The 25027-nt window shown below is 41.0% G+C and overlaps 1 protein-coding gene across 1 annotated transcript in view; it reads left to right on the forward strand.

Annotated features, from left to right (window-relative positions):
• Positions 1-25027, forward strand: part of WNK2 (WNK lysine deficient protein kinase 2) — a 171345-nt gene that overhangs the window by 140760 nt on the left and 5558 nt on the right. The window contains exons 22-27 of the mRNA XM_029911187.1: positions 80-762; positions 3609-3823; positions 6276-6491; positions 7394-7492; positions 14774-14818; positions 16146-16405. Of these exons, the coding sequence (XP_029767047.1) occupies positions 80-762; positions 3609-3823; positions 6276-6491; positions 7394-7492; positions 14774-14818; positions 16146-16405 (1518 nt within the window). The remainder of the gene's footprint in view (positions 1-79; positions 763-3608; positions 3824-6275; positions 6492-7393; positions 7493-14773; positions 14819-16145; positions 16406-25027) is intronic.

Raw genomic sequence — 25027 nt, forward strand, 5'->3', positions numbered from 1 at the left:
GTAATGTGAAACTATAAATAGTTGTATGCCTGTCTGCTACACTTACACTCAAAATTAATCTCCCTCATTCTTTTTCCAGGTTGCTCCTGCATCATCAACCATTCCTGAACAAATGGAAACTTCTAAAAGGAATGAGCAGACAAAGATCAAAATTTCATCTGCACCTACAGAGAACTTAATACAGACTTCTACAACAGATAGGGAGATAAATAACCTTCAAAGGAATGACTTTGTAGACCTTGGTTCCTATGGAAAACAGTCTGAAGTGCATGATAATAGTACACCAGCCAAAACTATTGGCAGGTTTTCAGTGATCAGTACCCACGATGAATTAACTTTAACATCGCCACATTGCTTAAGGTACTCTGCACCACCAGATGTTTATTTGGATGAGCTTCCCTCGAGTCCTGACCTGAAAACATCAGTACGGCGAGTGCAAACGGCATCTTTTCTTGATGTCCTTTCTGACCATGGTTCCAGTGATTCTGGTGACGAGTCTCTCCGAAGGAAGTCTGTTGCTGCTCAGCTGTCCCCGCAGAGCAGTAGTGCAGCCAATGACATCACAAAAAAGTCAGCTTCTCTTCTGCAAAGATCTGGAAAGACTAGTTCACCAGGCCCTGATTCGCCTAATGGTCAGGGAACAAAAATCCCCACTATCAATATAACATCTTTCCACTCGCAGTCATCTTACATGAGCAGCGACAATGACTCGGAATTTGAAGATGCAGATATGAAGAAAGAACTGCAGAACCTGAGAGAGAAGTATGTTGGATTTTAAAACAATTCCGGATACTTGACACATGTTTAGACTACCTAAAAAGCATCTTCACACATAGTAAAAAACTGTGTGTACAGCATCAATGAGTAAACCCATTCAGGAAAAAATACCACCCCTTCCTGCAAAATTCATACTGAACTCAAATCACATGGTGGCAGTAGAACCCAAACTTTTCTTAATCATTCGTTTCTTTTTATTCACCTTTGCATTTCTTAGGCCTGGTCTACACTTAAAAAATAGATTGGCCTTGCTGCACATTTCAGGGCTGTGAAAAATGTTGTGTCCTGAGCGCCATAGTTAGGTTGGCCTAACCCCGGTGTAGACACGGCTAGGTTGACGGAAGAATTCTTTTGTTGACCTAGCAACTCCCTCTCGGAGAGATGGGTTAACTACATTGATGGAAAACCCCATTCTGATGATGTAGGAAGTGTCTACACTGTAGCGGCAGAGCTGCAGCACCATAGATATGGCCTTAGTTCCAGTTAGACGTGAAAATACCAAAATACCTCAAAAGCCTATACGTGTGTGTTCTGAGCCAGAGAGAACCAATTCACTGAGGGGTCCAGCCCCAATTTCCTAATCAAAGAACTCAGTTAACTTCAGGGCAGGAAATGTCCCTATGTTTGTTCAGCATCCAGCCCAGTGAGGCCCCAATCTGAGAGCTCTAGATGTTACTTCAGTGCAAATAGAAGATAATCAGGGGGACCTTTTGAGATTTCCCCATCCAAAAAGCAGATTTTTTTTGTTGCTAAAGCCCATTCACTAAAAGTTTGTTTTTATAATAACTACAACTTCTGATTTAATTGGAAGAAATATTCATGATCCTGTCATAGAGGAGGGAGGAGTGTTTCTGAGCTGCAGAATTTGGATCTGGATTCAAATTTACCTAAATTTTGGCAATGACTGTAGCCAGGTTTGGATTTGGGTCTCTCCCTAAGCAAAATGTTTTTCTTTTTGTCAGGCACCTTCTTCTTCAGTCAGAGTCACCAATAACGGGATCCTCCTTTTTTAGTGTTCCTTAATTATCTCTGCTTGTTTTCTTTTCTAACTAGCTTTGAATGTCCCCTGCAAAATGAGTCTGTGGGAAGTGGCTTTTGTATCCTTTTTTGCTGCTTTATGAAATATTAAGACCTGAAAAGCTTTTTTTAATGAAATACATGTTAACAAAACAGACCACCAAGTTTTAAACAAGTGTAACCCCCCCCAAAAAAAAACCCGAACTCCTGCACTCACATGCTAAGATATCAGTCTCTTGTGGTGTCATAAACCTACTAGATATACAGTGGTCTGTAGAGCCCTCTAGCAAAACCACGGTAAACAAGACCTGATTTTTCTAATGTAAACACAAGCAGAAGATGACCTGCTGGGGGGGGGGGGGGAGGGAGTGTTAGGGTTGTGTATATCATAAGAAGCACAGGGGGTTATAAAAAATTGTGTTCTTTGCAGCTCACATCCTAAAGTAAAATAGAATTCACTGTCCTCATCCAAGCAGTTGGACATATCCTTGTATAAAGTACTTCTTGCTATCAAAATGCATCTGGAATAGTGAATTAAATTACAATTAGCATCTCTTAGCATGCTGCTTATGGTGCTGTCTCCCAAAAGTAATTCCCACACTATAGAACATGATAGCATGTCACAGATTACATGACCTCTTCAGTGAGGTGGTTGCATGAGCAGTAAACTCCAGAAAACCAGTTATTACTAAACTCATCTTTTGAGCACCTTTCAGTTTATTCTAAGTGGAGAAGTGCTTCATACCTGCTATGCTGTGCAAAATGGGTGCCATTTCCCTCTGTGGCATTGTTCTCTTTTAAAAGTAAATGCAATAATCCCTAAAGGTGCTGGATTGAAAACCCTATAGAATGAATTCTCCTGGTATGGGATAGGTAGTAGTAGTGCAGCTCTTTCCCCACGTACCCTTTCCAGAGTGCCTCGGCACTGGGTAATCTTTGGGGTTAGAGGCTAGTTCAGGCTTATTTCAGTTCGACCATGACCTTTGGACTCCTTTTTAAGTAGATACCTATCCAGTAGGAACTGGATGGAGACATCCAGCTCATCTCACACTCGACCCCTGAGCAGTCAAATGTTAACAGCCCAACTACTGCCCTGGGTGTGAAGTGGTGAGCCTGAAATGAAATTCTGTCACATGGCTAGTCCTCAGACCTGTGCGTTTACTCACGATTCTTTTTCTCTAAGCATGTGATGAGAGAAAAATGGAAGCAGTGGTTCCCAATCTTACTGTAAAGTTAGAATTTAACTTGGAATATAAGGGTGTTATAGAAAACAATTCAATGTGTGTTCAAAGGGTATTTAGATACAATCTATCCTTCATTATAAGGAACGTGGCCATCCAGGTTCTTGTGTCACTGTTAATTTAAACACTTACTTTTGCTTTTTTTCGTGCAGCACTTCTCCCAGTTAATTTAACTGTACTTCTAGAGACAACTTTTTTTTGGCACTGGTTTGAAGGGACAGAAGTACTGGAAGCATTTGAGTTAAATTCAGATCTTGTATCCAAACCAATCACGTTCACTTTGGATTCTAAAAATCCTCTTTCTACAGGAGTTCTCTGTATAACCTAATACTTGAAGAGCAAATTTAGAGCAGAGGATTGAAACTCATTTTCTTCATGTCTGTGCATACAGGATTAGATGTCTTTTCCTATATAGAGTGTTTACACATGTACACGCTCTTGGATGAGGAATAGCTTGCTGTATAACATGTTGTTGTTTTTTTGTAACTGTAAATGCCATCTGGGTCTGGCATTTTCTCAGACAAGTAGCTAGCATAATGTCATTTTATTTTATTTTATTTTATTTTTTATTAGGCACATGAAAGAAATTGCTGAACTGCAGACTCAACAGAAGAATGAGATAGAGGCTTTGTTCGTCCGGCTGGGCAAACCATTGCCACCCAATGTGGGTTTTCTTCACTCAGCCCCACCAAGTGGCCGCCGGCGAAGAACCAGCAAAAATAAATTAAAAGCTGGGAAACTACTGAATCCTCTGGTTCAGCAGCTCAAAACTGCACCTTCCAACACAAGTAGGTCCCACTGTTTTAAAACCTTTTATCCCATTAAATATAAGGAGCGCCTTTATTTTATTTTCTGCCCCTGACCTGCTAGGTAATTATACTGAATTCGGGTGAAGGCAATGAAAGGTTAAATAATAATAAATTTATTACAGTGATTGAAACATCATACTGTAGACAACTTTTAGGAGATCTTTCTGTGATCTCCTCTTATTGTAGCTGCCCTTTCTGATCCCCTGGCTTCCCTGCATTAACTGTAGTGCTTGGTTACATGAAAAGGTAATATTCTGCCAGCAATAATGCGATAAGAAGAAAACAAAATAGCTGTAATGTGTGGTTACTTGGATATAATCCATCACCACCCCCTCAGGATTCCAAAAAAAGCATTGTACATTTATATGGGTAAAAAACAACACCCAGCATTAAAATAGGAAGAATTGAAAACAAACAAAGAAAAAATAATCAAGAGTTTTGAGGTGATATAAACCCTCATGCTTCAGGGCATAAACTGACCTCTGACTCAGGTTTGGAAAGAAATGTTTTCCCTATTCATGAGCTGTTCCATAACCACCTAGTGCAGATTTTTTCCTCTGAAGCAGTTAGTATTTTGTGTGTAGGTATCGAGCACACTGTCAGTGCTTGACAAATAAAATAACAATGTCACAATTCAGTTTTAGTTTGGGATAGAACCTAAATCCATTTGTTTTCCCATCTTTCTCCCTAAGGTAATTTATCCATGTTTGTATTCACCGTTTAGTTACTGTTAGTCTGCATTGAGTGTATAGCATTTTGTGATTTTTCTTTTGTAAAAGATGCTCTATAAGATTGGATTGGACTTGCCAAAAAACAATTTAAAGCTGTGAGTGATGCCTTGCACTTCAGATAGGTGTTGAGAGGTTTTCTAATACTTGTTAATATGGATGTGAAATCTGTGATCAGGATTGCATGACCAACAGCAGTCAGTCTTTGGCATAATCTGTTTGGAAAAGTACTAAAATAGTAATTGAGTAGGGGAACTTAGATAGGCAGTGCCCAATTCTCCCGCTGCAGAATGCGAGTTATTCCTGCTGAACTTCGTTCATTTGAAGTTTGTGATGGCAGACTAGCTCTTCTTCTCTTAGTGGTGTACTTCAAATCCTATAGAGCTTCTTTCCATTGATTGCAGTTCTGTACCAATGTGAATGGCATTATGTCAGTTTTAATTAGACTTTTTTTTTCTTTTACAAAAAAACAGAATCTAAATTAAGATAGCAAAAGCAAGGACATTCAGAGTTAAGACTGACACGCCACAATCCACTTTATATCAGTCAGTGTCTCCAGCAAACTCCTCTTCTGTTTTAAACCTTCCCATTCTAGCGACTCCTTTGCTTATTTCTGGTGGATGCCTTACCTCCTCCTTCCTTCCGATATGGAGTTCCCTGTGATGGTATCTAACCCTTCTGTCCATCTGGTTTTGGTGTGTAGGCCATCTCCTGGCTGTCTCTACCCTTTCCCCTTCCTTCTGTGCCGACAACACCCCTCTCTCTGTCTTGGCCCACTCTGACCTCTCCCTTAACTTGGCTCGCATCAGCATACCACCTCTCACTACCTGAATGTTTCAGAAAGTCAGAGCTGCTTTCTGCCTAAAATGTCTTGTCACGTAATTCTGTCTCCACTATCACTCATCTTTAAGCTTCTCTGCTGCACACTTTCCCTCATGCCTCTCCCTTTCTAGTCATTCTCCCTTTTCCTGCTAAGCTGTAGGAAGCTGACCAGCTTCCCTGACTTTGAATAAATCCTTTATTTGTGCCTTAATCACTCTCCTTCATGACTATTGAAATTGCTGCTTCTTTGGCCCTCTTAAATCCTTTTGCAGCTTCAGGAGGTCTCTAATATTACTACTGACGTACTCTGATTATATCACTCCCATCCTCAGTCACCGTTGCTAGCTTCCATTCCATCTCCCAAGTGAATTTCAAAGTTCTTCTGGTTTTAAAACCTGATATTTTTTCGCAGTCCTGCCTTTCTAACTTTCTGTTCATCTCCCTTTGCTTCTCATTCACTCGTTCTCCACTTTTGTCCACTCCCTTTCACATTCCATAGTTGAGTGTAGGGTCTCACTAATCCCACGCCATCTTTCTAGAACGTCTTCCATCTCCTATTGAGGCACTTCTGCAACTCTCACCTTTTAGAACAATGCTTTTCTTGAGTTCACAACCGTCTCTGAAAAGTGCACCAAGTACATTGCATAAAAATTAACCCTATTGGATGGGCTGGCTTATCATCTTGCAGATGCTGGGCAGGTATGGGGGGGTATGTAAATTATTTTCAGATGCAGTTTTACCCATAAAGATATATGTTTCTACCAGTTCTTTAGAATTTTATGTTGCTGCTCCTCTCAGTGGCAAGCTACCAGTTACACAAGGTTGATTTTTCTGTAGTAGTTTCCTTATGGTGGCATTTGCAATTCTGTTTGTTTCTTTAGATAATCTGTCAGACTGCAAAGAGTCTCTCCCCAAAGAAACAACTAAAACTCATGCTGGTTCAACTGAAGCAACAGCAGTAACTTCCTCCGCATCAGCCACATTTGGAAATTCAGTTCAGACACAGCAACCCTGCTCAGTCAAGGCCTCTTTGTCTTCTGACATCTGCTCCGGCTTAGCCACCGAAGGAGGCAATGCGCATGGAAGTTCTGGCCAAGGTGATTTTATGTACCTACAGTTCAGCATGTCTTCCAGCACGTGCCAAAATTAGTGCATATCACTTAAAACTTAAATGATTTAGGAGGAACTTTACTTTACTAATAATGTAGGCATGTAAGCCTTATAAATGCAAGTTACTGACTTACCTTTAAAAAATTAGGCGTAGCAGAAGGTTAGGTGAGCAAAAATAAAGAGGAGACTTTCCAAAGCAGAAAATGAATCAATACTGCAGAAGAATCCCTTGTTCTTAGGGAACAATATGCCTTTTCTTTTACGAACAGTAACTTATCCAGATTTAACCTTTTGTGGAATCTGACTTATTGAGATCTGGAAAAAAATGACAATAGACAGAAGACTAACTTTGTTTCCCCTGGTTCATACTATTTTCTCTTAACCCCTTGATACTGGTGGGCCCAAAGCTCCCCATTATGAAGTACTAATTCATCTGGGTCAATTCAAATATAATGATGTGGGGGAAGCTAAGCTACCAGCATCAGAGGGGTTAATTCTTGCATGATTTTGGCATCATGTCTAAGGTATAGAGGTGTCAGTCAAGGCTGCATTATTATCCAGCAGTTCCGACAGCTCTATAGCAGTGCACAGCTCCCTAGACTTTGACTGAACGTGTTGCCATATGTATTGAAAGTTATAATGATGATTAAAATACCTTGCTCAACATTGCACATCCTGCCAAACTAATCTACAGAATATCTATTCTCTTCTGCTGTTATTGCATCCTTTTGCATATGGTCAATTAACTTACTCCTCCTTGGCAAGGCTAAAATGGAGATGTGGATGATTAACTAACAAAGCTGATTTGACTGATGGTATAGGACATCTGATCACAGTTATTTGTACTTTATAAGTGTCTTTGTTTTCTTCCCTTTATATTCATTTGCAGGCTGGACGGTTTTCCACCAAACGTCTGAGAGAGTGACCTATAAATCTAGTAGCAAACCTCGTACCAGATTCCTCAGTGGACCTGTGTCTTTGTCCATCTGTTTGTATTTGTTCTTTTGTATTTTATCACAACCCATCTTTCTTTTGTCCCCCTTTTTCCAAGCTCATCCTTTATATCTCTAATATGTTTGGCAGGATGCCTTTCCTTCTACACCATCTTTTCTTTCTTTCTTTTAAGTAATCATCATTGACACTCCTTAGTTTATTTTCATTTTTCATATGAAGGCTTTTGTGCACTGCTTTTGGCTCATGCCTGGGTACCAAAAGCATGTGTGGAAGATCTCATCATTTATTATATAGCCTTACGGTAAATTTTACCCTGGACGTATCAAAGCTTTTGTCCTTTATGTGATTTATGTTGAAGTAATATTTTTATTTGCAATGTGGCAAATATACATGTCTGCTGTCCCAGTTCCAGCGACAACAAAAAGAAATTCTACCTTCTGTAGACGAATGGTCTCTTTCACACATGTTTGGACTACGAAGACATGCATGTAGCAAGCTGATACAATACTAGAAGGTCACTGAAGGGTATAACTTCCATACAAGGGCTGTATTAAAACAATATACAGTACTGTTTATATCCACTCTTTTTTCCCCCTGCTCCTTGCATGTGGAAATGCTGAGATGACAGTGCTCCAGCTAGTTCTTTCAAAGTGTGTTTTCTAGGTGGTGTGTTTTTCCACATTAAGAGCTTTTAATTAGTTTAAGTGAGCTCTTGTTAATATAATCATTAGTAGTGGAAAGATCTGGTTACTCCAAATAAGAGTTCCATTTACCTTTTCGTATAAACTAATCTGGCTGGAGCACTTTACTCAGTTTATTTTCTTCTGACCTTATGTGACCTCAGAGATGAAGTCAATTAGCAGTTCATCAAAGCACAATAAGTAAAAAGCTTTATCAGACTTTCTTATGATACTTTGAAATGGATTGTCAGGATCCAGTACTTTTTTATTTCAAATAACTGTGCACCAGCTCACGTATTTTATTTGCATGGTCTCTAAAGTAATTGGCAGTTCAGCAAAACTTAATAGAACTTTTTCATTTTAAAATACAATCTTTTTTCACCAAACAAATATGCTGCTTTTTGGACAAACAGATTTTGCTTGTACAATAAAGATATGTTGTACTGATCAGGTACTATAGGCCACTTACATATAATGTTAGTAAGGCTAATGTTCTTGAAGAAATATTCAGTCAACTCAATGTTCATTTGCATTGATATCGAACTTTCCCCATTGTAGTTATACATTGCTCATCATTATCCAGGTAATGCAGATCAAAGGCACAAGACCACTCAAATACATTTTTCCAATTTTCTAAGTAAACCATAGTTTTCAAATAGATTTTTTTTTCATTTATTTTGAGATCCCCAGAACTCTACTCATCCAAATTGGTGAAAAGTGATGTTTACCTCTCAGCCTATGGTATGCAAGGTTTTAACAATCATTGATATTCTAAGATACTCTGAATAGAGGGACTTTTATCCTAAGAACCTGAGGAATTCTCCGTATACTGATTTTTTCCATCCAGCAGTAGTATAATGGACATGGCTGTGGCCTTATCTGCACAAGTAATTCCCAGAAATGGTTTAATTCTTCTATCGCAGGTTTACTATTCAATATGCTGCAAAAATAGTGGGGAGAATTTCTACCTAAACCAAAGAAAAAACAATCTTGTTTTTAATTTCTTTGGGCATATGGCAGCCATGGCTGAAGTTGATAGAGAAAACATGTCAGTACTTAATTATTTTAAGTTTCCCAATGCCTAAATAACGAATTGCTTGGGTGGATGAACCTTCTGTTTGTCAGTCCACGTGGTCTCTTCTGTGTCTCGTTTGTATGAAGTGTATTGAGACGAGCCGTTACTACCCCATCTCTGAATTGTACTAGGTGAGGGCAGCGTTCCAAACACTTAGCACAAATACATCCATCCAGAACCATTCCAGTTCAGAAAACAGACCTTTTATTTTTAAATTTTAGAAATTATCTCTCACTTGAGCTGTTCCACAGACTCCCACAGTTGAAGCTGTCTAAACTGTCTGCTGCCCTGAATTTTTCAGTTTATTTTCTTTTAAATCATTCTTCTGGTGGGTCTAGCAGGTCAGTAGCAGAAAACCATGTTGTTAAGTGTGCGAGATCAATTTGGATCTAGTCCTGAACCGCCAGCAAGGCCAGCAGGAGGGGAGATTGCTGTGCACTCAATCCATGAGAGGAAAGGACATTTCTCTAGTGGCTCCGTATAGTCCTTATTCCCATGACAAGGAAACTGCCTCTTCTTGGTCTAAAAGACACTTTCAGGCCTTTCCGTTTGAGTTGGTCCAGTAGACAAATTACAAAGGTTTGGGCTGAATTCTAAATGTGCTGTACGTATGCATCTCTGTTGTATGCTTGTGGGAGGATAGTGAGATCAGAATCTGGCCTTTGAGTGGAACAATTTGCTGCAGCTTTTGGGTGTAAATCTTACAGTTCAGACCCCATCTTTTTTAAACAAAAGTAAACTCAAGTCAGGATTCCATTGATATGCAGAAGCAATCTTTACTGAAAATATATAACCCCTTTAATCAATTTCCTAGTATACCTTTTGGTTTTAGAATTTACTGACAAGAACAGACATGTATCAGAGGGGTAGCCGTGTTAGTCTGGATCTGTAAAAAGCAACAGAGGGTCCTGTGGCAACTTTAAGACTAACAGATGTATTGGAGCATAAGCTTTAATGCGTCTGACGAAGTGGGCATTCACCCACGAAAGCTTATGCTCCAATACATCGGTTAGTCTTAAAGTTGCCACAGGACCCTCTGTTGCTAAGAACAGACATGTATGTCAGGAAACTACTGTGAGTACTCTGGCATATTTAACTCTTCAACATTTTCCCTCCAGGTTAGAAATTGGTACATTGATCCTTGCCTGCTAGTGTTTAGGTATGAAACACTTATAAGATTCCCACTCTTCACTCATAATTGCTAAATAATTTAGTAACATGGATGGTCTGTGTATAAGAAAAGATTATTTCAGCTGGAGAAAGAAGTTGTGTTACGGATTAGAAAGGAATCTATTTAGCAACTGTATTTCATAAAATGGCTAATGTTAACTGAGTTCATGCTTTGTGGTTTATTAAATCATTTGTGTCACTGCCAGTATATAGCATACCTTAATTGTTTATACTAAAAAGAAAAGTCACATGTTAAGAATTTATATTTTTATAGCACTAGTTAAAATCCGTCATAATCAGGACTCTTTAAAACAACTTTGGCCCATCCCAGTAGACAAAATAACCACAGAAGGTCAAAAGGAATTTCCATCTTACTTCACCAGGCAGACAGCTAATGGAGAGTCCTGTTCTGCAAGGGTGGATGCTTGTTGCACAATATTGAACACACACGCCTGCCCACCCTCCCATTGACTTAATTAAGAGTTTGGAGCTCTAAGCACCTTGCAGGATCATGCCCTTAGATTACGTCAGTGCAACTTTCTTCTACAAACAAGCCCTTGTGCACGGGCTTGTTCTGTGGATTCAGTGAGCTAAGCATTCATCACTGCTGTGTCTATGCTAAGGGCTTGTCTACACTACCGGCTGGATCAACAGGCAGTGATCGATCCAGCGGGGGTCGATTTATCGTGTCTAGTGTAGATGCAATAAATCGACCGCCTGTCGCTCTAGTGTCGACTCCGGTACTCCACCTCAATGAAAAGCGCAAGGGGAATCGATGGGAGAGCATTTCCTGTCAACACACCGCAGTGAAGACACCGCCGTAAGTAGATCTAAGTACGTTGACGTAGCTGAAGTGGCGTAACTTAGATCGATCTCCCCTCCGTAGTGTAGACCAGCACTTAGAGTTGTTACTACTTATACTTCAGATCTACAAATTCTGCCCCCAATCCTGCAATTTACATAAGGGTGGAGGTCTGTACCCTCACAGAGCCCCCATTGAAGTTAATGGGGTTCTGTGCAGGCATAGCGGTCTGCTTCCATAATGTAAATTGCTGGATCAAGGCCAATTAGAATGTAACTCCCTGTCCCTCCTATTTAACGATAGACAATGATACTTCAAGACAATTGACCAATACGGCCAAATGGCCACTTATTTTCGGTACCTTCATTTTTGGATCTCTAACTTCTGAGGAAACTTGGGCCAGATTTTCAGAAATGCTGAGAATCCATAACTTCAGTTGAGGCCAGAAGCAGTTCTGGGAGCTCAAAGGTTCTGAAAATCAGGCACCAAGTGTCTCAACGGGGGCACCCAAAATCAAGGGCTGCTTTTGAAAATTGTGGCTAATTATTTCCCCCCATTTTTCTTCCTCCTCCACTGTTTACATGACCCCAAAGCCTGAACACTTCCACAGTGTCTTTCCCAGACCGCTTTTTGATCTGTTAACTTTGTTCAGTGTTGGATCTTTCTTTGCATTTCTAATAGAATGGGATGTTTTTGGCATAATCAATGTCAGAGCAGTTACAGAATTATTGTTAACCTGTGCTCCCTCTGGTGGTTATATATAGGTTTGGAAGGACTCAATTTTTATCGGTAAATGTCAGTTCATGTCGATTTTCACTGTACATATGCAAACTGATGAGAAAATATTTCCATCGATGATGATCAAAATTGGTTTAAGGCTATTTGTTTTGTTTATTTTGACATACGATGTTGACAGCTTATGTTTTCATGGTTATAAAGCTTAAACTTTTTGAATCTCAACATCTACTGTCATTAAATAATTGTCTGACCATGCCGCCCCTGAATTTTTGACCCTCCACAATTTCCCACAGCTGCAAAATTTTAAATTGATGAAAATATAAAAAATGCTTAAAAATAACCATTGACGTTATTTGTCAAATTATTTTTAAAAAAATCCAATTCTGCCAAGCCTACTTATGTACCACGAGAATCAGACATTCAATGAAAGATCTTGCATAGACTTCGGGAAGGGTTTTCAAAAGCGCCATTGGAGCGTGTGCTCTTAAATTTGGCACTTTTATGAATTCCTCCCAAAATGTTTTTTCTCGAGTGTCTATATAGCAATGAATTAAAATACTTGAGCATCTGATGGAAAATGGTCCAACAGTTTATAAAAATTTGAGAAGTTTGATTTTTTTTTTTTTTTTTTAAGCTTACAGGCTTCTTGGTAACTGTTGATGAACAAGTAGGACAGTAGACTTTGTGGGTCCTGGAAAATATGGTAGCTGCCTAATTTCTCAGTGATGATATCTAAAATCTGAGGGACTCCCTTCCACTTTACTGTTACCACCCTAAGGCAGGGCAGACTTCAAATCTTAATTACTTGCATCCTGTTCATAGCTTTCCATCTCCTATACTCCTTTGCATTTACTTTATCACTTCTGAAACAAATAGGATTTACCTTTATAAATAAAGTGCCTGAATTTATGTTCAGCAGCTGTAGATATTACCTGAAAGTATTTTAAAAATAAACATATCAGACTGTTTCAGTGCTCTGCTTCAGGTGTTATCTCAGTCAAGGTCATATTTCCCGGCTTCCAAGCAATGTTCTGCAGAGGTATTGTTTGAAAAAGTAAGCCCTATTTTTGGTGAGTCGCTTGCCTAATGGTTTTTGTTTAATAGGCTCCTTTCTTATAGACCCTTATATGGCTGAGTAACTTTACACACTAATCGTACCATTAAACTCAGTGAGCCTACTCACCTGCCTAGCCACTCATATGCTGAAGTGCTTATAGCTTTGGGGCCCTAGTTGACATGGTGCACAAGTTTGTGTGTTTGTTTTGCAGGGTGTTTTTAAACTTAGTGATCTGAGCGTGGGCAGTAATCTGCTGCCTGCTTTTATATTTTCCAGGCACTAATACAAAAGTTCTTTTCCCTGTGTACATTAGCTGATGGAGCCAAATGCATTCTGCAGTATTGCAAGATAGGTAGCAAAATGACAACCTAATTTTAGTCCCACTGAGACATTTGTAATAAGGACTGTGACTGTAGGGTGGGGAAAGGCAGGGTAAGGTATGTCGGAGGTGTTGAAGAGCAAAAGGACAAAAAAAATCAATCAAATGCAACCCAAACTCAGTTTCAGTTATTATTGTGTGTGCTTGTATCTGCCTTCTAAATGTAAAGAGCTGAGTACTAAAATACTGGGATTTGCTTACGTACAAATCAAGCATGACACTACCTCAGTAATGTCCTTCTGTTTATTTACAGGGTGAACAGCATCACTCAGCTGTGTGTAGAGAATAAAAATAATCTCTTTCAGATCCCTTTTTCCCTTGTGCCACCCAAGCCAAAACAGTTTCTCTTTTTTCTTTTTCCTCTCGTTCTAACTCTGAATTGTCTCCCTTCTCTCTGCTTCTAAGACTCATTCAGAGTCCCCATTAAACTTGGAACCAAGCCCCCTGAGCTTAAACCTGGCTCTCTTCCATAGTACCATAGTGTGTTGGTGCCATGCTGCTAGGCAGGGGAACCACACTCTCTTGGGTTCTGCTGTGCCCTCTGATTTGCTGATATGTTGAAGTGCGCCTAGACACCCCTGCCCATACCATCATGAGACTTTCTTCTCACCAAAGTCCAAAATATCTTTCAGAAAATTTGATATTCTGATAGGGAATGATGGTCCTGCCAGGCAAGACCTTGCACTCAGACAGGGTAATCTGGACGTCTGGCATCGCAAGAGCATATATTCTGCTGAACTTGTAAAATAATGATGAAGAATGTAACAATAAGGCAATACTGAAAAATACACAGTATGGTTAAAAATGAGACCTCTGTTGTTGGTGCCTGGACTGTCTTTGTGCACCTTGAAAAGACATGAAAGGGAAACTAGTTTGTGGCTTTTTTTAGTTCAGAATTTTGCATTTAGACACACATCTTATTACAGAAGCAGTTAAAAAATTGGCCTCAGACCTGCAGAACAATCTATCTTTTTGGACTGGTAAAACAAGACGTTTGGGGTTGTTTTACAGTTAGTCTTTGCAGCCAGACTAGCTTTACTTGTTACTGAAATCATTTTTGGCATCCTATCATGAACTGAATTAACATAATTTCCTGCAGAAATAGAGTAGGAATCAAAAAAAGCTCTATTTGGAAGCCAAGGTGATTTTTAAAAAAATCTTCTAGTTTACTGAATCTTGTTCTTGGCACACAGTTATATCCTTTAAAGCTTTTGTATGGTTGCACATTAACATAGGTTTGGGCTGCCCAACTATTTAGATTTCCTTTACTCACCTGAACTGCTGACTTTCTGTCTGCTCCTCCTTGCATAATGACTACTTTTTGATTGCCTAAAAGTACAGAAGCTTGTCCATCAGACCTGTTGTGTTTAGTCTTGCCTAACTCTGTGTGTCTTTGTATTGTTCTACCTTGTAGGGTCCACCCTGAAACGACTATGTCTAGGCAAAGATCACAGTAGTAGTAACTATCCCATTTTTGTTTCTCAGTATTTCCTTCATAGCATGGGATGTTTTATTTATTTTTGACTAAAATCTAGTTGTTTACTTAATAGCAGCTGTTGTACCTTTGCTGACTTTAAATTAGGCTGCATCTGAATTGTGAGCAGGTATCTCTTTAGTTACAGTGCATGTCCTGTGACGCTTTGGGAAGCATGCATGCTGCAAGATCATTGTGATTTTTCTGTGTGTGTGATGTGAGAGAGTGCTTGTGTCTAATCTTCTATGTACAGTTTTTATAAAACTGCCATTTTGCTGCTGGCTGAACCTATAGCTTGACGCGACCTCATTCCTGTTGAGATGCATGAAATATTGAACACTATTTGAAGAGCTTTATCTTCAAAATACATATCTTCTCACTGGTCCCTTTCCCAAAAGAATGAGAGCAGGAGTCACATAGAAGCCACACCAGAGGTTGAATGCATGATCATTTAAAAGAGGATGCAGGTATTTTATGTGACTAGAGGAACATTAGTAGGTTTACTCCCAATGCACTTTATTGGCTGGAAAATTCATGTTAGCGGAAAAAGAAAACTCTGTGTTGATGTTTATAAATAAATCATTTCACTCCAATTCACTGAACTTTTTGCTTGAAGAGATGGTCTTTGCTTAAAATTATATTTTGAATATATCCAAGTGTATTTGTTAAAACTGTTTCACTTAATCTTTTCCCTGGAAATTGAAATCCGCACCTTTCGTCACTTCCCGTTCGGTGCTAATTTTGATATAGTACTAAATTGCCAGGAAGTGGAGCTCCAGCACAGACATGGGACAAATATTTCCATAACTCTGTGTGAGAGAGAAAGAGAGAGTGAAAGCTTCTGTAGCCTTTGAAGCATCACCAACTCAACAGTGTCCTCTCTTAACACTAGAAACCTACATTATACTTTCTAAGCTTATTTTTCTTGTGTGAACTCGCATAAATATTAACAGAAGTGCATATCATCTGTGCATTTCATTTCGATCTAGTAAAATCCTGATTCACAGAAGCTAATAGTAGCTGTATCAAATTGTATTCCAGCGGTCATGATCTGTGGAGATACTTTTATAAGTGGTGTTACATCAACACTACTAAATAACTTCATCCAGGGGGAAGGTACTGCTGGGGCACATATCAGTGTGGGTACAGGGACCATTTTTTGAAGCAAAGATGTTCTTTAGAAAGGGATGAGGACATTAAAGGACAAAAAATACCAACTTTTGAATCCTAGTGCGGGAGAAACATAAATCAAGCAGCAAAGTGGTGCACTAACAATGACATAGCTGACCTTTCTCTGTGTGTGACTTTCTAGGATCATCTACAAACAGTCTTGTAACGTGTCCTGAGCCTCTACCACAACCAACTCTGCAGGTCCAGGTGCAAGCGAACAACAGTAACAACAAGAAAGGAACATTCACAGATGATCTTCACAAACTGGTGGATCAGTGGACAAGCAAAACTGTTGGCGCGGCACAGTTAAAACCTTCTTTAAACCAACTGAAGCAGAACCAAAAAAGGCAAGACATGGAGCCAAAGGCTAATCCCATGCAGGCACAGAATGAGACATGTGGAGTAAGTGGCGCTCCTTGAAGAACATACATTTTGCCATGTATCTGACAGCCATTGCAGAACTCATATGAGGAGGAGGACATAAATTAAAATATACTGCAATGTCCATTTCACTTCACTAAGTACTAAAATAGCTTACGTTTTTTGGTCTTCTGGAGTTAATTTTGGCAACCTATGGGCCAATATATATTTTTAAAATTAAGAACTGCTAATTAATAGAGTTGATCAACAGCAACACGCTGACTGGTGATCCATACGTTGCTTGACTTAAGGTTTTACTTTTGCTAAAATCTCTCTCCTTTTTGAATGTTAATCTTCCTCATATAGAATGGTTGCTGGACTAGTGGCTTGGAGGTAGTATGTTGCGGGCTCATGTTCTGCCAGATGCTTTGTGAATACTCTGTCTTGAAGAGGCGATGGGTGTCAACTGGATAGTTAGCTTGCCCTTGCTGGTTGAGCAGTGCCGTACTAGTCACATCTACCTTACAGACACTTTTAAAAAGTCACTAAGGTGACCCTGAATACAGTGAGGAGTGGAAGCACTAGCATCTCCTACCCACTACTCCTCTGTTCAGTGGCACGGCTGACTATCCTGAGATGTGCGTGCATCTACGTGCACGCACACACACTTGACTTCATGGCTGAGCTGACGGTGTTGAGAATAAGAGCTTATGCCAAATCTCTGCAGGCACAGAAACGAAGGAGAGAGACAAACAATGAATCCCAGTTACACCTCACATAAGCCCCACAATTCTTCTGGACTTAATGACTCCTTGCCCAGTCATTTTTTTTGCCTTGTTTCATTTTTCAGGAGGCTGAAAATTGAGTCTAGAAGGAATAAAATAGCAATAAAGATGAGAGGGGGAAAAAAACACTGTGGCAATTGTACAATGATCTTTTCCAATCGAAATAACTAAACGTTGATGGGGAAACGTTGCTTTTTTAACATAAACAAATCTCCAAGCAAACAAACAAACAAACAAACAAAAAACTAGAAAAACCCTATTTTTAAAAAAATGTGCATTGCAGTCATGGTGGGAGATTCACCCCCATTGAATTAGGTGCTGCAAACACATGCTTAGGAGCTTGCTGACTTCCCTTCCTGGGACACAGTGAAAATGGGTATCACTGCAACATGACGGCAGATTTAATGGGGAAAACAAACATACAGTACAGTGAAACTGTTTAAAACGTAACTTTTCTATTGAGTGGCCAGAGCTTAACGGGGCGGGGGGGGATCATAACCCCTCTCTACATAATGATGATGCAGTTTTGTTGCCCAGAAACGTAATAAATGAGCACATTGTTTCACAACAATACCATATCTGTCTGTAGATCCTGTCAGTTATTGCAAGCTAACCGTACTTTTGCTTGGTCAGTTCTTGGATGGGAGATCCCCAAAGGTGCTTCAGAAAGTGATTTAGGGGATACAATAGCTGTCATTCTGCCCATTCCTAACCTACACACCATGACAGGGGTTTGGCAATTGGAAAGCTGCCTTTGCTAAGACTTCAGCACAAGTTAGAGCTGTTAGTCCAGGTCTCCTGCCCAAGTTCCAGTCTGGGTAATGACAGTGTATTTTGCCTAACTCTCTTTATAATAGCCATTGAGCAGTTGTCTTTATTTCCTATCCTAAACTGTTCAGTGATGTATGCAGTGCTTAACAGCTCCCATAGTCCATCCCGGGTGTGGCAGAATATTGTGGGGGAGGGGAGATGGAGAGAGATATTCCACATATACTCTGCAAAGTGTTTGGGGATATATTTCACCCTATAGTAAGGTTATTGTCCCAGGAAGTAACAGAGATGGTTGAGTTTTTAGAAGAAACGACTTACAAGGAAAGGTTAAAATCCAAACACCCAGGACCCCATATGCCACTGTACTGATATACAGGAGCTGTAAAAGCCCCACTGCTGATGACCAGGATGATTTCTCCAGTGCGAGCAGCCCTGTGCGCTCAGCCTGGCAGGGACCACGCTGGAGGCAGGGCCAGGGCAGGTGACGAGTCCCCACAGCACTACGGGGATTTCTGGATGTTGCATCTGCAGAGCAGGCCACAGGCAGCCCTGGGACACTATCATTAACAAGAGCATCCTTTGATCACTCTGGTTTACACTGGAGCCCACACTGGCCTCTAGAGCAGCCCTGAATCCTGCGGGTGCAAAGGTAGTTCACAGCCACCTTACCCCCACTTGCCCTTGGTTCTGCCCTTCTGGCCTATGCCAGTTGAGAGGCACAACTCAGAACTCCAGCCCTTGCTGGCAAAACCAGGGCGACAGATGTGATTTAAGGGGGAGATTTCCAGTGGCACTGGGCGTTAAAATCTTCCCCGAGTCTACAGATGTTTGGATGGATTTGAAATTAAGGGAGACAAAAATGGTTTATGATGATCACAGAGGAATAACCAGAAGAAACGGGATGAAGCTGAGCCAAGAAACACTTAACTTGGACAACAGGAAAAATTGCCCACTGGTGTCACAATAGTAAGTGGGAGCAGGAAGTTGATTACACTTGTGTATGGCACTGGGGAGTCCAATCCTGGAATCATGTGTCCAGACCTGCTGTCAGTAGTTTAAAAAAGGATGCTGGGAAATTGGAGAGAATGCAGTAAAGAGCCACAAAAATTATGAGGGCTGGTGGAGAAAATGTTGTATAGGGAGAAATTTAAAAATTTAGCTTACCAAAAAGAAGATTGAGAGTTGACTTGATTACAGTGGCTAAGTACCTTCACTGGGAGAAAATATAAAGTGCTAAATGGATCTTTAACCTAGCAGAGAAAAGTATAACAAGAACCCCGGGCTGGGAATTCAATCCAGATAAATTCGTATTAGAAGGAGGCTCATGTTTTGAAGAGTGAGGATTATTAACCATTGGAACAAACTCCCAAGGGAAGGGATGTGGATTCTACATCTCTTGACATCCTCCATTCAAGACTGAATGCCTTTCTTGCTTTAGTCAAACACAAGTCATTTGGCTCAATGCATGGATAAACGGGTGGCATTCCCTAGCCTGTGATATACAGGAGATTGACTAGATCAGGGGTCGGCAACCTTTCAGAAGTGGTGTGCCGAGTCTTCATTTATTCACTCTAACTTAAGGTTTCGTGTGCCAGTGATACAATTTAACGTTTTTAGAAGGTCTCTTTCTATAAGTCTATAATACATAACTAAACTATTGTATGTAAAGTAAATAAGGTTTCAAAATGTTTAAGAAGCTTCATTTAAAATTAAATTAAAATGCAGAGCCCCCTAGACCGGTGGCCAGGACCTGGACAGTGAGAGTGCCACTGAAAATCAGCTCACGTGCCGCCTTCGGCACCTGTGCCATAGGTTGCCTACCCCTGGTCTAGATGATCCAATGGCCCCTTCTGGCTTTAAAATATATAACTCTGTATCAAATCTCTTACAGAAAAAAAAAATAAGAGGACCAAAAAAAAAAAAGGCACCATGGCTAAACAACAGAGTAAAAGAGGCTGTTGGAAGCAAAAAGACATCTTTTAAAAATTGGAAGTCAAATCTTACAAAGGAGAATAGACAGGAGCATAAACTCTGGCAAGTCAAGTGTAAAAGTGCAATTAGTCAGGCCAAAAAAGAATTTGATGAGCGACTAGCAAAAGACTCCAAAACTAACCATAAAAAATTAAGTACATCAGAAGCAGAAACCTTGCCAAAAATCAGTGGGGTCACTGGACTATGGAGGTTCTAAAGGAGCACTCAAGGAAGACCAGGCCATTGCAGAGAATCTAGATGAATTCTGTGCATCAGTCTTCAATGCAGAGGACATCAGTGAGATTCCCACCCTGAGCCATTCTTTTTAGGTGACAAATCTGAGGAACGGTCCCAGATTGAAGTGTCCGTAGAGGAGATTTGGGAACAAATTGATACATTAAACAGTAATAAGTCACCTGGACCAGATGGTATTCACCCAAGAGTTCTGAAGAACTCAAATATGAAATTGCAGAACTACTAGCTGTGGTATGTAACCCATCACTTAAATCAGCCTCTGTACCAGATGACTGGAGGATAGCTAATGTGACACCAATTTTTTTTAAAAGGTTCCAGAGGGGATTCTGGCAACTACAGGCCAAGTTATGCCTGGTAAGCATAACTTCATTACCAGGCAAATTGGTTGAAACTATAGTGAAGAACAGAATTATAAGACACATAGATGAACATGATTAGTTAGGGAAGAGTCAACACAGCATTTGTAAAGGGAAATCTTGTCTCACGAATCTATTAAAATTCTTTGAGGGGGTCAACAAACACGTGGTCAAGCGTGATCCAGTGGATATAGTGTACCTGGACTTTCAGAAAACCTTTGACAAGGCTCCTCACCAAAGGCTCTTAAGCAAACTAAGCAGTCATAGGATAAGGGGGAAAGTCCTCTCATGGATCCAGAACTAGTTAAAAGACAGGAAACAGAGTAGGAGTAAATGGTCAGTTTTCACATTGAAGAGAGGTATATAGCGGTGTCCCTCAAGGATCTGTACTGGCACCAGCACTGTTCAACATATTCATAAATGATCTGGAAAAAAGGTGTAAACAGTGAGGTGGCAAAGTTTGCAGATGATACAAAATTACTCAAGATAGCAGACTGAAGAACTACAAAAGGCTCTCACAAAACTGGGTGATTGGGCAACAAAATGGCAGATGAAATTCAATGCAAAGTAATGCACATTGGAAAACATAATCCCAAGTATACATAAAAATGATGGGGTCTAAATTAGCTGTTACCACTCAAGAAAGAGATCTTGGAGTCACCGGATAGTTCTCTGAAAACATCTGTTCAATGTGCAACGGCAGTCAAAAACGCTAGCAGAATGTTAGGAAGCAATAGGAAACAGATAAGAGAAAATATCATAATGCTACAATATAAAACCATGGTACACCCACACCTTGAATACTGCATGCAATTCTGGCCATCTCATCTCAAAAAAGATATATTAGAAACAGTAAACAGAAGGACCACATAAATGATTAAGGATATGAAACAACTTCCATATGAGGAGAGATTAAAAAAACTGGTACTGTTCTGCTTGGAAAAGAGATGACTAAGGGGGGATAGGATAGAGGTCTATAAAATCATGAATAGTGTGGAGAAAATGAATAAGGAAGTGTTATTTACGCCTTCACATAACACAAGATGCAGTGGTCACCCAATGAACTTAATAGGCAGCACGTTTAAAACAAGCAAAAGGAAGTACTTCACACAACGTACAGTCAACCTGTGGAACTCATTGCCAGGGGATGTTGTGAAAGCCAAAAATATAACTGGGTTCAAAAAAGAATTAGATATGTTTATGGAGGATAGGTCCATCAATGGCTATTAGCCAAGATGGTCAGAGACGCAACCCCATTACAGGGGTGTCCCTAACCCTCTGACTGCCAGATGCTGAGACTGGACAACAGGGGGTGGATCTCTTGATTATTGCCTGTTCATTCCCTCTGAAGCATCTGGCACTGACCACCGTCAGAGACAGGATACTGGGCTAGATGGGCTATTGGTCTGACCCAGTATGGCCGTTTTTAGGTTCTAAAGACGTCTGTGGCAGTCCTACCACCGGAGTCAGTCTAGTATTTTTTTAACTAGGCAAAGCAATCGTGATGTAACATTGGGACAAACTTGCATTGGCAGAGGATAGACTAGATGGGCTGGAAAGTCTCTTCCATCTAAATCTGTACATCTTCATTGTGCCTGTTTTCTATTCAGAACCTCCATTAATATTAATAGGAGTTGCACACATGAACCCAGAGCTCAGCCTAGAACACGGTCAGCAAACTCTGTATTTTTTTGAGAGAACATTTCTGTTGCCCTTAAGGTCCTTTTATTGCTGTAGGCAAATTGTTTGCTGTGTGAGTGCAAGATATTACAGGTAACTTTTTAAAGTGAGAGCTGCTCTTTTAAGGGGAAGTCAACTAACAGCTCTTTGAAATGTTGGTGGATGTGCTTGACCAATTGCATACAGACGTATAGTGTTTTTCTCATTCTTAATTTCCCTCTCTCCATAGTTGGAAGCATAGTAGGCAATACATGAGACTGGGCTGGCAAAGGAGGACTTTAAAGGGGGAAAAGGGAACAGCTTTCTGTTTTGTTCCTATTGAAATGACAATTCCTACAGTAAACCACGCCATGTTGCCTGGCACTTTGAGCATGAAATATAGTCACTACCCTTCACCTTCTTTTAAAAAATACCTTCCAGTTTTCAGTAGTGTTATGGAACACTCAAACACCGGTAGAGTGTCTTCATCTGAGCTTTCATGTGACTTATTCCCTTTCAGACAGGAAATATGCATGAAAACTTATCATCCAACAGTATATGTAGAAATGTAAAGGGAGATAATTAGTAGGTATTGATGTCAAACCACCTAATAAGAAAATTTTCACTACCGCTAATCCATGCTGGACAAGTACTGAAATAACCAACTCTTATAGGTAGTTGTGGGCACCACAAAAACATAGGAAATGCAGAAAGTAACATAAAAACTGCCTTATGTATAAAGTGCATTGAATGTTCTTTGGATAAACGTATTACCTGAAGATGACAGGGAAACCAAGGGATTCACTAACTTGGGGCTTTCCTTCCTGCCACTACGTGAGTTCAAAATGGCTATAAAAGAAACAACCACAAAGGAAAGCTGTGAGCAGAAAAAAATGTTTTGAGTCGGTGATGTGATTGCTCTATAAAAGGTGCAGCCTCATTTCCATCACTGGCATGGGATGTGTCATAAAGCTGGTCTGTTACCAAAACTTCATACATCTGTTTGAGCTTTGTTTTAGCTAGTTGACTGTCTAGGAAGCAAGAATTCTGAAGTAGGCATAGGGGCAAGGACAGGGAAGGGAGATTGTCAGCACTTGTTTTGCTGTGTTCCATATCGGTTGGCTTGGAAGAATAATGGAACTGTAATTAAATCTGTGCTTGAACAGAATCCACTACTCACTATCCTCCCCTGTCCGTCCGACTGGCTTTCCCTACATCTCGCTTGTCTAGATGCCAAGTAAGTGGGCATTGATAGGACCATCTGATGCCAGTTCTCAATTGTTTCATACCCCTTGGTATTTTGATCTCTTGTCCAATGACAGGAGGAAAGAGGACTCTGTTCTACTCATCTTAGCCAGCAGCACTAGCTGTATCCTGTTTGGTGGTGGTTATACTAGATTATTACTGTTAGTAGTATTGTAGCTATGACAGCGATCATACTCACCCCACCAAGTTGGGTTGAAGTAAAAATCTTCTTGGGCTGCACTGTGAGAACTGACCAGACTTAATCTCTCTCAAATAGGATATATATACCAATCTATCACACACTAGGTGTGACTGGCACATTAGACCTAGCCTGGCGAGAAAAGACAAGAAGCAAAAGAGGTGGAGCAGAAAAAAAGACAACTGTTTCCTATTTACCGCCACTTGTCTCCATTTTGTTTGTTTTACTGTTGTTTGTGTGTTGATGTATTTGGTAAGTTAATGTTTAGGAGTATACCGGGCACAGAAGAGGATAGCAGTGGAGAAGGGGAAGGATGGCAGTAAAAGGCTAAGGAAGGATCTGAAGGGGAGGGAGGTGATCCAGTGCTCAGGAGTGTGACTGTTCTTCCTGGTGAAAGCAGGAGTGTGAAAAAGCCACGGGAGAGACCTAGGGGTTCTGGGACAGAGGGTGCTGATGATGGAAACCATGTCTTTGGTGTTTGTACAGGGAGTGTGGCAACACCCCTAGTTCCCACACCACTGGAGAGACCAGAGGTTTATAAAGGTCAGAAGAGTTGGGAAGGTGTAGTACGCAAAGGGGAGCGGGTATGTGGAAGGAAGGGTTGAGATGTGGCAGGAGTGGAGCTGTACACAGCCTTGAGGTGTAGCTAGACAGGAAGTGATTGAGGGGATTAGAGCAGAGGGATGCTGGCAGAGCCGACACACCAGGAAAGGACGATCCGTTTAGCTGTAGCTTTGTGAGTGGATTGCAGTTGTGAGTGGTGGGGAAGCTGGAGAGAGGAGGAGCTTCCATTACTCCATTTGAGAGAACCAGGGCATGACATGTTCCAGCAGAATGGGTGGACTTTGGATGGAAGCCTGCATCAGTTTTTTCACTCTGTTCTCTATGGCTTGGTTGCATTGACCGCATAGGCGTGCGCAGCCCATTTCATTAGGGTGTGCACCCAGGGAGCCCCACCCCTGCTCTGCCCTAGTCCTGCCCCCATCCACTCCCTCCTACTTCCCTCCCCCTGACTTCCCCCCTCAGAACCCCCAACCCCCCCTGCTCCTTGTCCCCTGACTACCCCCTCCTGGGACCCCTGCCCCTAACTGCCTCCCCAGGACTCCACCCCCTACCTAAGCCTCCCTGCTCCTTGTTCCCTGCCTGCCCTCCTAGGACCCTACCCCCTACCTGTCCCCTGACTGCCCTGACCCTTGTCCACACCCCTGCCCCCAGACAGACCCCTGAGACTCCCACACCTATCCAACTGCTCCCCATCCCCTGACAGGACCCCCAGAACTCCCAACCCATACAACCCCTCCGCTCCCTGCCTCCCCCAATCCCTCTCCACACCCCTGCCTCCTGACAGCCCCCCCAGAACTCAAGACTCATCCAACTCCCCACAGCTCCTTGTCCCCTGACCACCCCCTCCAGAGACCTCCCC

The sequence above is a fragment of the Terrapene carolina genome, unplaced genomic scaffold, assembly GCF_002925995.2.
Source record: "Terrapene carolina triunguis isolate 2854851 unplaced genomic scaffold, T_m_triunguis-2.0 Scaffold89, whole genome shotgun sequence".
In the NCBI taxonomy this organism is placed as follows: Eukaryota; Metazoa; Chordata; order Testudines; family Emydidae; genus Terrapene; species Terrapene triunguis.